The 13,307-nt window shown below is 38.0% G+C and overlaps 1 protein-coding gene across 1 annotated transcript; it reads right to left on the reverse strand.

Annotated features, from left to right (window-relative positions):
* Positions 1-1,396: 1,396 nt before the first annotated feature.
* On the reverse strand, positions 1,397-12,378 carry MMGT1 (membrane magnesium transporter 1). Its single transcript, XM_017349949.3, has 4 exons — positions 11,960-12,378; positions 9,609-9,661; positions 6,348-6,451; positions 1,397-4,462 (listed from the first exon to the last, which is right to left on the reverse strand). Exons 1-4 carry the CDS (start codon positions 12,036-12,038, stop codon positions 4,303-4,305), a joined length of 396 nt encoding a protein of 131 aa, XP_017205438.1. The 5' UTR covers positions 12,039-12,378; the 3' UTR covers positions 1,397-4,302.
* Positions 12,379-13,307: the final 929 nt, after the last annotated feature.

Raw genomic sequence — 13,307 nt, forward strand, 5'->3', positions numbered from 1 at the left:
AAAGTAATCATAGATTTCAATGTTAAAAAAAAAAACTTAAAAGTACTGGAAAAATACATTTATTCATAAATGTAAAGTCCTTTCTAAGGAAAGAAGGCATAAAGACTGATAAGTGTAACTACATAAATCAATAATATACAGGAAAATGTTATTAAACATGTGACAATGGATCAATTTCCTTAGCTTACAAAAAGCTCATACAAATCAATAAACAAATCATCTAATAGGAAACAGAACATAATCATACAGTTCACAGAAAATATCAGTAATCAATAAACATGAAAATGTGTTCCATCTCCTCATTAAGATGCAAGATATCATTCATTTACTTTCACATGATCAAACATAAAAGTAGTACCCACTATCAGCACCGGTATCATAAACAATCATTCTCACACTGTATGTAGAAGCACACTGGGCCAAGGTTTCCAGAGGACAATTTGGCAGTAGACCACTGCACTGAAAATGAAAACTACTCTTTGATCTAGCAATTCTATTGCTATAAATTAACTCTACTGATACAATCTCATTATATGTACAAGTATGTTCACTGCAATATAATTTAATAAAATATTGGAAACCTAAAAGCTCATTATTGTATACTGGGACACCATAGTTATTAAAAATCATTATTTCTGTATGGATAAAGATTTCATAAAACACAGCATAAGCAAGCAAGGTACAGAATATTATATAGTCTGATTCCTTAATACAAAATTTTTAAAATATATGTTCACAGGCAAATAAAAGGTTTTATTCCTATAAGAACAACAAGACTGTTGATGCTGGCTACCTTCGGGTGAAATAGTAGGGTAGGAAGGAAGAGAACAAAAGATTTATGCCTTTCTGTACTGTCTGATCCTTTTGTCATGTGTGCCTTTTTTTCTCCTTTTAAAATAACATTTGTTTAGCAGTTTATTTTGAGGTAGTCCTATGTAGGCTTGAATATTGGTGGTGTTTTCAAAATACTTTAGGTAAATGCCAAGTTTTACAAAGTAGAACTTTTTCCCCTTGCATTTTCTCATTCTCTTACGCTTTAAACACGATTTCCTGTTAGGTACAAAGTGACATTTTGTATGGGCTGTTTGCTTATAAGAAATTTGTGATGGAATGATTATAGACACTCTGCTCAAGGACTAATTCCTATACTTCAAAGAGCACTTACTGATTCATAAATATGAGATTATACATTCTATTAAAGCTTAAAACTGCAATAGAATTTACATGTACAATTAAATAGAAAGTATCTATTGAATTTAGTAAAACAAAATCACACTGGAAAATATAGTCATAAAATTAGCTCTTACATTTTTCTGGGGACAGAGAAGCAGAAGAAATGAGATTAAAAATCAAAAACGCAAAACAAAATGAAACAAAAAAAAACCACTACCAAAAACAGGGTGAGACAATCATTTATTTATTGGACAGGGTAAGGTCATTTAAAGAGAGAGAACATATCCAAAAAATGTGTTTAGCTTGGTGTTACAGGCACTGATGCTCACAACAAACACTCAATACATCATGGAAACAGGCCACATACAACCAGGAAGATGCTGTTGTGCCACTCAAAGCTAAGCCACAGTGCTTAGGAAACCATCAGTAGGAAGTTAGAGAGCACAAGAGTTTCCAACGCAGAAGTCTGCACTTTTTGCCACTGGGCCATTTGGCTGGTTCCCTGGTTATTAAGAAGTGAGTCTTCCAGTATTCTTGAGAACTTTGATTGATACACACTTCTGAATGTCACTGAAATCACAGTCAACTGCAAACTGAGCTAGCTCACATATTTTTAAACTACCTTAGGCAGTAACAGACTGTCTCATAGTACTGTAAATCAAGTTCCATACTTAATACATTTAGCAGGGTTACAATGTACCCAAATCACCTTTAGTCCTATGGTACATACTTGGAAAAGTCAGCAGAAATTGACTGGAGTCAATTAAAAAAGAAATTTGGGGAGCTCAGCTAGCCCGAGGTATACAAGCTGCTAGCAAAGATGTACACACTGAAAATTACTATGTCAATTATTTGCCAAATTATTTGGCATCATTTTTAGCAGGTCTTTCCTAACTGGGCAGGCAAAGAGTTCAATATCCATTCTAGAAACTAGCCAAAATATAATAAGTAATACATTATGAATGCCTAAAAAAATCTATTACATCTGATCAACTGAGAAACCTGTTAAGTATCTGATCTTCTCTCCTTAAATATATTCAATTGGCGAATCATGTCCTTTCACAGCAATAATTAATCACAAGATAAGAACAACTTCTCACTCCATATAACAATCCTTTGGGAGAAGTCACTCATGGAAGACCAGATACTCTATGAATCCATTTATATTAAATGTCCAGAGAAGGTATATCTATACAGATAGAAAGTAGATTAGTAGTTCCCTAGGGTTGACAGGGGTTGGGGGGTGGCATTGGGAGAAAATGAGGCAACTTTTAAAGTGCAGGGAGATTCTTTTTGGGACTGCAAAATGTTCTAAAAGTGATTGTGGTCGATATTTCACAATTTTGTGAATTCACTAAAAGTCACAGAATTGTACCCTCTGAATGGGTCAACTATAAGGCAGGCAAACTACATCTCAACAATGTTACAGAAACATATTAGGAAAGGAATTCAGCCCCAAAAGAGAAGAAAACAAGAAACTCTCCTAAATCAAGTTATACCTGAGGAAAGGTAGACAAGACTGATATAAGGAGCTTGCTTTTCACACACTATTTTGATTTAATTATCATCACTTTAACTCCCGACTCCACACTTTTAACATATTCCTAAATTATTTTAGGCTATCGGCAGATTCTAACTTTGTTCTCATTAGAGAGCAGAGTCAGTATTCCACAGACAGACTGGATTGGCAAAACAAAACAGAACAAAACAACACTAATAAAAATCCAATGACAAATTCATCTCATGCCATGGGGCTGTGCGTTACCAGGCAGAATAAAAGAAATGAGGTTCGTTTCTAATGGAAAAACGCCATCAAGAATAAGGGCATCTTATGACTCTTGCCTAAAGCATATTTCCTTTTCAAACCTGCATACAGTTATTCCCTTTACACCCATACAATTCAACAAAAGCAATGTGTTTACACCTGTACAATTAAAAAATGCATTATTCTTTATACCAAAATGGTGAGATTCCTGCAGCTTTCTAGATCAAAGAGCTAGCCAAATTTCTCCTAGAGTAAAATCACTGTTTCTAAAACAATTCAATTCTGTATCCTCATCCTCAAACTTCACCAACAGAGTGAAGATAGAAAACTCTAAACCTTCTATAAATCAAAACTACAAGACAATTTCTTAAGTGGCCTTGAAGTTTCTAAAAAAATATATTCATTCCAAATATTTAGAACATATTTGGCCCAATTCCTTTAAGTCTGCCTTTAGATTAATGGGAAGTTTCCTTTATTTTCATTTAGTTCACTAGTTTAGCATGGAATAAACTAACAGAGACTCTGAATAAGTTAAACTAATGACAAGTAATCCATTTTCCTCAACAATTATCATTCCTTTATATAGGCAGGATAATGAAATCACAAATGGTCATTTTTGGTCTATCTTCAACTATTCCTATACTACATAATCACTTCGAGCACATTTCTACACATAAATGAAGAGAACAAAAACAGTTTTACAACAAGTTGAACCTGTTAAATACTTCTGCTATGACAAGGAATTTCTAACACAAAAATTTCTCACTACACAGAATCTCAGAGAAGTAATTAAACAAGACAAGTCAATGCTAGAAAGTATACGGGAGTGGGATGGAGTAAGAAGTCATGGATAAATTAAAAACTGGCAAATATCTGCTGAAGCAGAGCCACTTTTTAGGGGATAAAAGAAGAGTGGAAAAGTCACCATTTTGGTCTCATTAGGGAAGTTCATTTATTAAGAACTGAAGACCATTTTACTATAATTCATGCTGCAAAATGCAGTAGTCACACAGTATTTCCAAAAGGATCCTAAAAACTGTAGTGCAAAAGAAAAGAAATTTAAGAAAATAAATAATCACAGAAACCATCAACATTTTTCAATGTGTTCAAAACAGTGACTTTACAAAATATGTTAATTTGTCTTAAATGAAAAAAATTCCTTATATGAAATTCAATCAAAGACTCATTTCATAGATAACCAATACTGCATTAAGGACTTGACTAACAGTGTACAAACAAGGGCCATAGATTTTTTTTTTAAATTGGTCTGAGAGATCAATATAAATACTAATGCGGGGAGTGTTTTATGCCCCAAACTCCAATATTGAGCTCTGTGTCCTGTCCTATTATAATTTGTAAAAATATTAACGGCGCAGCGACTCAAGTTTTCGTAACTTCAACGATGTGTTAGAGGACAATGCGTCTTGATTTGAAGAATTTGTTGTATCTGAAGGCCGGAACAGTACTCGACCACGGTGGTTAAAGACATAAAAGGATGGGTGATTCCTTAATGTATCAAATGTCCTTAAAAGAAAAAGAAGGCATCAATTTAAGATAATCTTCACAAAAGCCTATCTGAAAATAGCAGGATTCTAGTGAATTATGCATTTCCTATTGCTTACATTTTTAACTAACTATAAGCTCATGAAATCAGTCTATAAATGATAACCATACTGTATCTCACTTTTCCTGCTCAAAGAGAATAACAAACCTGGAATGGCAGCATTAAACTGTTACCTTACTTATTTTTTCTTTTATTTGAGAGGCAGAGACACGAAGAGACAGAGAGTTCCCATCTGCTGGTTTGTTCCCCAGATGCCTGCAATGGCTGAAGTTGGACCAGAGCCAGAAGCCAGGACTGCAAACTAGGGCTGCCACACAGGTGGCAGAAACCCAATTACCTGAGTCATCACCATTGCCTCCTAGGGTCTGCCTTGGCAGGAAGCTGGAGGCAGGAGCCAGAGACAGGAATCAAACCCAGAAACTCCAATATAAGATGCAGGCATCTTAACTGCTAAGCTAAATGCTTGCTCCCAAGCCCTCAATTTTTTTTACTCAGCCATTCCGCTAAGAAGAACAATGTAAGTACTAGCTCAACTTTAATCACCCCTGTAAATCTAACAGTAACCCGTGCTAAATGGTCTTTTACAAAACCAGTACATAAATTACTCCTTGATTATTCTCATTTGGTGCTCACAATTCAAGCCATGATTACTTCACAGATTTGTTTTCCAAGAATCTTTTGGCCCTCTGTACCTGCTATTGTCCAAGCTCATATATTTTTGCTACCACCTACTTAACGCCATTCTGTTTCACTTCTTTCTTTCCTGGCTCCTTGCCTGTGATTCTTCATAGACTTTTTCTAAGTGTAGTGGTGGGAGTGGAGTTTCCTTTTTTTTTTCCCCAGTGAGATATATATGGTCTAAATGAGTTCACAAACACCTCAGTGTATGGCCTTTATTGTGTTTGTTTTTAATATTATTTTCCTGGAAAGAACAAGAGAATCCTTCCTTTGATTAAAAACTCAAATCTCAAAGTTACCCCACCTAAATATGCAAGTATCATCCTTTACAAAACAGGAGGCCTAATATGTAAGTATTTAAAATGTAAATAACAGTAAATGTAAATGGGAAGATGATTTCATTTCCTCTAACATATAATTATTTACTGTGAAGCCTTCCAAAAAATATTATAAAGGGTTTATCATTTCCAGATCAAGAAGGTGAGTAAAGTCCAAAGATGGAATTCAACAAAACCAGAGGATGTTAGGAAAGTAAAAATATGGAAAAGGAAAGCAAGCAAAGAAACAATAGCTTAGAAAATAGCTTAGAAGAAGTACAGAAGAGAAAAGCAAGTAGAATAACAAACATTCTTTAATCCAGGGATAGAAAAGGGCCTGAGAGCAGAGTTTATGTTAACATAAACTCAAGTGAGAGGAAACAGAAATCCCCTTACTCTTCCAAAGACTAATGTAGGACCAGAGGATGAAAAGAGGAAGAAAAGAGTAGAGGAAGAGTAGGAGGGAAAAAGGAAAGAGGGAATGAAAGGGGAAAGAAGGAAGGGAATAAGGGGGAAGGGTAGAAGGAGGAAGCTTGGTTAAAATTTCTGTGGGATTACTGTTCCATCTATCTATTGCCAACCAGCCAATCACTGATAATATTAAGCAACCAGTAAAACAACTTTGTATCTTATTCTAATGCCAAAAATCTGCCATTCAGCTTCCATTTGCCCTATCATTTCAAATACTGCCTCAATATATTTACCTCATTACTCACACAAATTGCATAATCAAAATGTAAAAACAAAATTAACTTTCACGTACCAGAAAACATAAATTTTAGCTTACAAGTAAAGCAAACCCTTATGCAATGAAAATGAACTTCAAGCCTATGAAAATGAAAAGACTTACTTATTCTTTAGTTCTGAAGTAGCATCCATGTCTTTAAACTCCCCTGCAATATGAACTATACCATAACAGGTAACTGCAAAGGCCAGAAGTGTCTGAAGCACTATCTGTGAGTATAAAGATTGAAATTACTACAAGAGCACACAAATATTATTAGAAGCATCTGCAATCTTCTCTCAGCCTCTAACAGGTAGTTCTCTCAATATCACTCATTAAGGAGTCAATTCTCACTTGAAATGATTTTGACTCAGGATAAAATCTTCTACAAATTCTGTGGCTCAGTGGGAAAAATACATCTGACGCCTTGATAAATTAACTTAGTGACATGCCCAAAGAAGCAAAATCACTGAGTACTGCCATGCTAGTGAGCCACTCAGAACTCAATTATCAAATATTACCTACTTTCAAGAGCAGCTAAGAATTTTTTACTGTATTATTCTTCAACATCACACAGATCATATAAAGCCTATGTGTACAGTGCAAAGAAAAGCAATAATATGCACCCACCACACAGATTAAGAAACAGAACATCACCATTATCTTTCAAGTCTCACATATCCCTGTCCAATTACATCCCAGACTCTCTCTCAACATTAACTATTGTAACTAGCTGTGTTTTAACCAATTCCTTGCTTTTCTTAAAAAAAAAAACAACTTTACTTCTTTATTTGAAAGGCAGAATGAGACAAAGGGGAAGAGAGGGCTTCTATCTGCTGGTTCACTCCCCCAAATAGCAGTAATGGCCAGGGCTGGGCCAGACCAAAGCCAGGAACTCCATCCTGGTCTACATGGGTGGCAGCAACCCAAGCACTTGAGACATCTTCCACTTCGTTCCCAGATGCATTAGTAGGGAACTGGATTAGAAGTGGAGTAGCCAGGACTAAAACAAGGGCTCAAACATGATGCTGGTATTCCAGGTGATGACTTAACGTGCTGTACCACAACACCAGCCCCTCCTTGCTCTTCTTGATAATTTTACCAGCCATGTACATATTTCTAAAACATATATTGCTTACTTTTGCCCATTCTGAATTTTTAAAAATGTACTCTTTTTGGTCTAGTCCTTCTCGCTCAACATTGATAGTGAAATTTATCCCTGCTATACTAATGTAGCTGTAGTCTACTTTCACTGTGTTTTGTATTTCATTATATGAAGATAGCACAATTTGCCCATTACATGTTGCTAGATTGTTTCTTGTTTGTAACTTTTACAAAGCAATATGAATAATCTTGTATATATCTCCTGGAACACAGAAGTGGAAACACTGTTTAAAGTACTCTCACATAATATCAACTTGCTTTCAAAGAGGTTGTCCAAGCAAAAACCTTCAATTAGAAACTAACCAACATGGGATTATAGGCATATTTTCTTTATTTATTAATTTGAAAGGCAGAGAGACAGAGAGATAGAGAGATAGACAGAGATTTTCATCTGCTGGTTCACTTCCCAAATGGCTGCAACAGCCAGGGCTGGGCCAAGCTGAAGCGAGGAGCCAGGAACTCCATCCCGGTCACCCACATGTGTGGTGCAGGGGGCTATCACCTGCTGCCTTCCCAGGCACATTACCAGGAAGTTGGACTGGACATGTTGGCAGCCAGGGCTCAAACTGGCTCACCAATATTGGATGCAGTTGTTACAAGCTGTGGCTTAATCCGCTGCACAGTATATTTTCTGGTATATTTTCTTTATTTCAAACTTTCCAATTTGTAAACAGAACAAAGTTATTTTAAATATTCACAAATTAACCTCTGTGTGTGTGTGTGTGTGTGTGCAAGTGTATCCACCAAAAAGCAAAAGTGATAAGAGAATAACTTAATAGCCACATCTAAAATATCCTTAATTACAGATGACTACAGTCAAAATTAGCCACAAGGTATTATTCTGAGTTAAAATCTGATGTCATGTAATGTCAGTTTACATTCCCACCACCACTGTACCAAGAACACTTACTCTACACAATGCAAACAATGGCACTGTTAACAAGAATATTGTCAACCTGAGTTATCATGAAAATGTTTCAGATAAATTGTTGATAAAAAAGGCAAATTGTAAAACTATATATATATGCACATGTAACCATTTTTCTTTTAAAGAAAAAGACTTTGTTTTTGATTTGGCAAAACTACACATACACAAATAAAGACACTATTGTTTATGCATAGGAAGAAGTCTGAACTACTGACATACTCCAAACTGTTCAGAGAATTGCTGAGGAATGAGGTCTGTTTGTTGTTGTTTCAATTGTGTGGGGTCGGTTTTCAGTTTTACAGGTATTGATTCTGTTACAAAGAACTTACTACTCTTATAATTTCAAACACAGTAAACAGAAAAATTGTGAGTGAGGCATGAATATGTCATTTGAGCTTACAAATACTTATTTTTCAGTTTGACCACCTATATATATCCCTAAACAACATACTGTTTTACTTGCTTTAAAACTTTATATAAATAGGAACTTTTCTAAAAAGTAAAGCCAAGGGCCCAGCATTGGGGGCACAGTGACTTAAGCCATTGCTTGGAATACCAGCATCCCATATCCAAGCATTGGGTTGCAGTCTTGGCTGCTCTGCTCCCAACACAGCTCTCTTCCTGGGAAGGCAGTGAAAGATGGCCCAAGTACCTGGGTCCCTGCCACCCACATGGGAGACCCAGATGGAGTTCCTGGCTTCTCCTACCTGGCTGTTGCAGCCACTTGGGGAATGAACCAGCAGATGGAAGATCTCTCTCACTCACTCACTCACTCACTCTCATGCTCTGTCTTTCAAATAAATAAATAAATCTTTAAAAAAAAATCCATCTCATACCATGAACAGAGAAACTTCTAGAAAGACTATTTCATCTATAATTTTAGATACAAAATCTTTGCATTTTATAAAGAGTAGAGAACAGATGTTATTTCATGTCTGGAAATTGTTAAGAGAATAAAAATCAGTAAAAAACTATAACCTATGTGGTTAACTTTTTTTATTCTTTTTATTATTTAATAAATGTGAATTTACAAAGTGCAACTTTTGTATTGTTGTGGCTCCCCCCCCCAACCTCCCTCCCTCCTGCGGCCCTCCCCTCTCCCACTCCCTCTCCCATCCCACCCTTCATCGAGTTTCATTTTCAATTACCTTCATATACAGAAGATCAACTTAGTATACACTAAGCAAGGATTTCAACAGGCTGCACTCACACAACCACTCAAGGTATAGGGTATTGTTTGACTAGTGGTTAACTTTTTAAAATATATTTTAACAGAATATAAATGACCAACTTACATCTATTGGCAGTGATTCATCTTCCTTTTCTGTTAATCGCATATAAGAACGATCTATAAACCAGAAGCATACCATTAAGGAAAGTATAAATCATATTTCTTTTTTAAAATACAATCAAATCAATATACCAAATAAGCGGTGGACTTATATGCTATATAAAGTAATGCTAATCCTAATTCTTCAAAAACTTCTATCTTCTAGGGTAGTCAGCCTTATCTTGAACTATTTTATTCTCATCATGACCTGCTTTGTCACCTTATAAAACAGGGTAAAAAATTATAGGTGAGCAAGTATCAGGCAGAAATACCTAAGCATAATTTTTCTTTCCATTACCACAAAAAGTAGAAGCCTCTGAAACTACTTATTGCATAAACTAGTCAAAGAAATTACAATAATAAAAAAATAGTAAATCTATAGAAAATCTCAACTCTGAAACAGCACCAACATCACATAGTATGGACAAAGTAACACTACTATGGAAACGTTTCTCCTAAGAGAGCACACTGGGGCAGTGGAAGAGGAATTTCAGGACATCAGTTTCTGCTTTTACTGCTATTTAATTATAATTGTGCAGCTGCTTTCACCTCAGAAGGCAGCAAGGGACAAAAGAATCAGATGTGGAAGTTGATAAACCTGGAGTAGAGTAATAGCTCTTCAATTAACTGTATCTCATTCAATTTAAGACACACTCAATGATTGTAACACATGTTTCAATTTCAGAGCCTTAAAATGTGGGAGCGGGAACGTTTCTTAGTATCAAAGGATCGCATTATCTTTTCATTGCCCAAGTTTCCCTAACAGCAAAATGGAAATAACATGGAGATTAAAAGAAATGTAGTATATGATCAGTGTGTTGCTATAATAGAGTTCATTATGGTAAAGATGAGCATGATGCAACACCATAGTGTACTATCTCCTGCTACAATCTAACATGACACAATCTCAAAGGTAAATATTAGCATCTTCCCAACATGAGCATTGTAAGGTCTCACTGCAGTGAAAAATCCACAAGGCATTCTCATAAACTGAAACACAAAATACAGAATCTTGATTCTAGATGAACCTAGAATAATCCCTATTTAATAATGTACTTTGAACTAAAATATTCAAATTGCTTTGAGTAAGCATGTATTGACTCTTTTTTAAAAAAAGCAATATACTTAGAGACATTTCTTAAGTTTCAATTTACTAGGTTTATCATAAGGACAGGTGTACAAGAAAAATCAAACCAATACCAAAAATAGATTTTGACTAACCTCCTACAGTCTGCTCAATTCCCAGCTAGCTTTTCTGTTTGCATGAAGCGTAATCTGAGTCTAACACTACCTTAGCCAGGCATTTCCTCATCTGTAAAACGAAGGGATTAGACTTCAGTAATCTCCCAGGGCCCTCCTTGTGCTATGGTTATACAATTTTACAGCTGAAGCTTGTTGTAGAAAATGACAGTACACCAGTGTAGCCTAATCTCCTCCAGGACAGTACTTCTCAAACCAATGTGCATACAAATCATCTGGGATCTTATTAAAACGCAGATTCTGTTTCAACAGATCTGGGGTGGAGCCTGGGTGTCTCTAACGAGCTCTTGGTGCTGGTCAATTGAGCACACTTTGTGCAGCAAGGCTCGAAGATACTTAATTCCCCAGCTCCACGCGTTCTTATATGCTTTAAGCACAGCATATATATCACTTTGTTGTGATCATTTCTCAATCCACTTGCTTTTCCACTAGATTTTGAACTCCTCCGGGCATCACTGTACCCCTAGCACCTAAGCACAATGCAGTTTCAACCAATGACCAAAGACTGAATTTTACAACGCAGTGAAGCACATATCCTTTGCACAAGGTCACATACACTTATAGCAGTAAAGCAAATTTTTAACTAGTCCTTCAGACTTCCAGTCTAATGGTCTTTCCCCCGGGTCTCCCTAAGGCCATGCACGGGTCACTTTACTTCTCCGTCTGTATCTGGACAGCCCAGGAGTACCCAAAATGTTGTCCACCTGGCTGTCACGAGACCGAGAGCATCTGGACTCCTCTATTCCACATTGCCTGACCTGCCCCGTGCTGGATTTGACATCACTTGTCCTGGATTCTGGAATAGACTCCCGCTCTGAATCCTCTCCTAGACATTCCCTTCTAACCTTCCCGCAATATCTGATGCCTTATTCGCCTCGAACTCAAACTCCAAAGCTTCCACCCTGGACCCCGGCACTGCTCGTCTTAGTCACCCCAAACTGTAACGTCTCCAATGACCGTTCTTTGGACACTCGGTCTGACAGTCCCGCAGGGATGCACCTACACACCGCCCCCAGGGTCCCACATGGGAGCAGTCTCTGTCCCCCATGCACTTACGCTGAGCAGCGGAAAAGGCGGCGTGGGCTAGAGCAAAAAGGCCGATGCCTACCAGCCCCTTCCACAGCGATGGCGCCATGATAACTGAAGGAGCAGTAGCCCAACAAAGAGGCGAAGGGCGGCGGAGCTGTTCCCTTTTCCACCGGCGGGTGTCAGTGCGGCGCTGAGAGATGACGTCACTGAAGCCCGGAGCGCGAAGTGCCTTGGTGGTGGTGAAAAACCGATAGTAGTGTGAAAGCGGAAACAGGAATGCCGGGAAGAAGGGGTAAGGGACACGGAAAAAGGTCCAGGAGAGCAACGAGCCTGCGCTTTGTGACTTGTAGGACAGGGGCGGGGCTGAGCGAAGAGCGTAGAAGAAGAGGGGAAAGCAGGATCAATGAGGACGCGAAGTGAAAGGCGCCGGCAAATGAGCGCGAGCCGCGGGAGAAGGGGCGGGGGCTGTGGAGGTTCCGGGTGGGGCTGAGGGGCGGGAGTTGTAGGTGCCGGTAGGCGCTGGTGAAAGTCGGTTAAGGGCTAGGCTCAGGCTCCCGACGGTAGTTTTTAATTTTTTTTGGTTTTCCTTCAAGTTGTGTCCTTTGTTTTCTGGAGACCTTTCCTGCGCTTCCGCCTTCTAGGCCAAGCACTGCTGAAGGAGGCAAAGGTGTTAAACCGAGGAAGCAGCTGGAGTGTCAAGGGCAGCAATCTGGGCTCTGGAGCCCTAAACAATTGGCCTGCGGGGGATGCTCAGTAAATGTTAGTTCCCTTCTTACCTTCCAAAGGGCTTGACGAAAGATTGCCACAAAAGAAGTGTAGCTTGGCGCCAAGTGTCTTGTGATGAGGACAGCTAACTTTAGGGAAGAAATGAAAGAGGGGAAATGAAAGGATGCAATCCTAGCGAGCGTGCTCGCTCTCTCGCGCTCTCTCTCTAAACCCAAGGACAAAATGTACTGTTCTTCCATTTTTCTTTGTATGCAGTCCCTAAAATGGGCCTGTTTTTACTCTGCTCTCCCCTGATGCTCTCACCTGCGTAGATATGATCCTGATTCCAAATCAACGTTTCTGTTTCAAATAACTCATCATAACCCCAGATTCCCACTGTTGACTACCAGCTGGACGTTTGTTTCCATGTGAGTGGCCCATCCAGAATTCATCCTTTTTTCCAAACTCTGCATCAGTTCCTCCAGTATCCACTGGCTGAGTGGCACAGTTTTGGAAACTATATATTACAACGTAAATGCAAAATGTAATCACCATTTGTTCCCCTAACCTTAACAGAATTCTACCTTTTAGCTGCATCAATTTGCTCATCCTCGCTAGCTTAGAGGCCTATCTTGACCACCCTTTTTAAATTTAAATTTTAAATTCCCAT

Source organism: Oryctolagus cuniculus, chromosome X (assembly GCF_964237555.1).
Source record: "Oryctolagus cuniculus chromosome X, mOryCun1.1, whole genome shotgun sequence".
Taxonomy (NCBI): Eukaryota; Metazoa; Chordata; class Mammalia; order Lagomorpha; family Leporidae; genus Oryctolagus; species Oryctolagus cuniculus.

Bases quoted from the DNA above. Each gene is read 5' to 3' on its own strand.
- MMGT1 (XM_017349949.3), bottom strand. From the start codon at position 12,038: ATGGCGCCATCGCTGTGGAAGGGGCTGGTAGGCATCGGCCTTTTTGCT. The intron at 9,662-11,959 runs GTAAGTGCATGG...TCTGGTTTATAG, and splicing joins CGCCTTTTCCGCTGCTCAGC to ATCGTTCTTATATGCGATTA. The intron at 4,463-6,347 runs GTAAGTCTTTTC...TTTTCTTTTAAG, and splicing joins ACTTCAGAACTAAAGAATAA to GACATTTGATACATTAAGGA.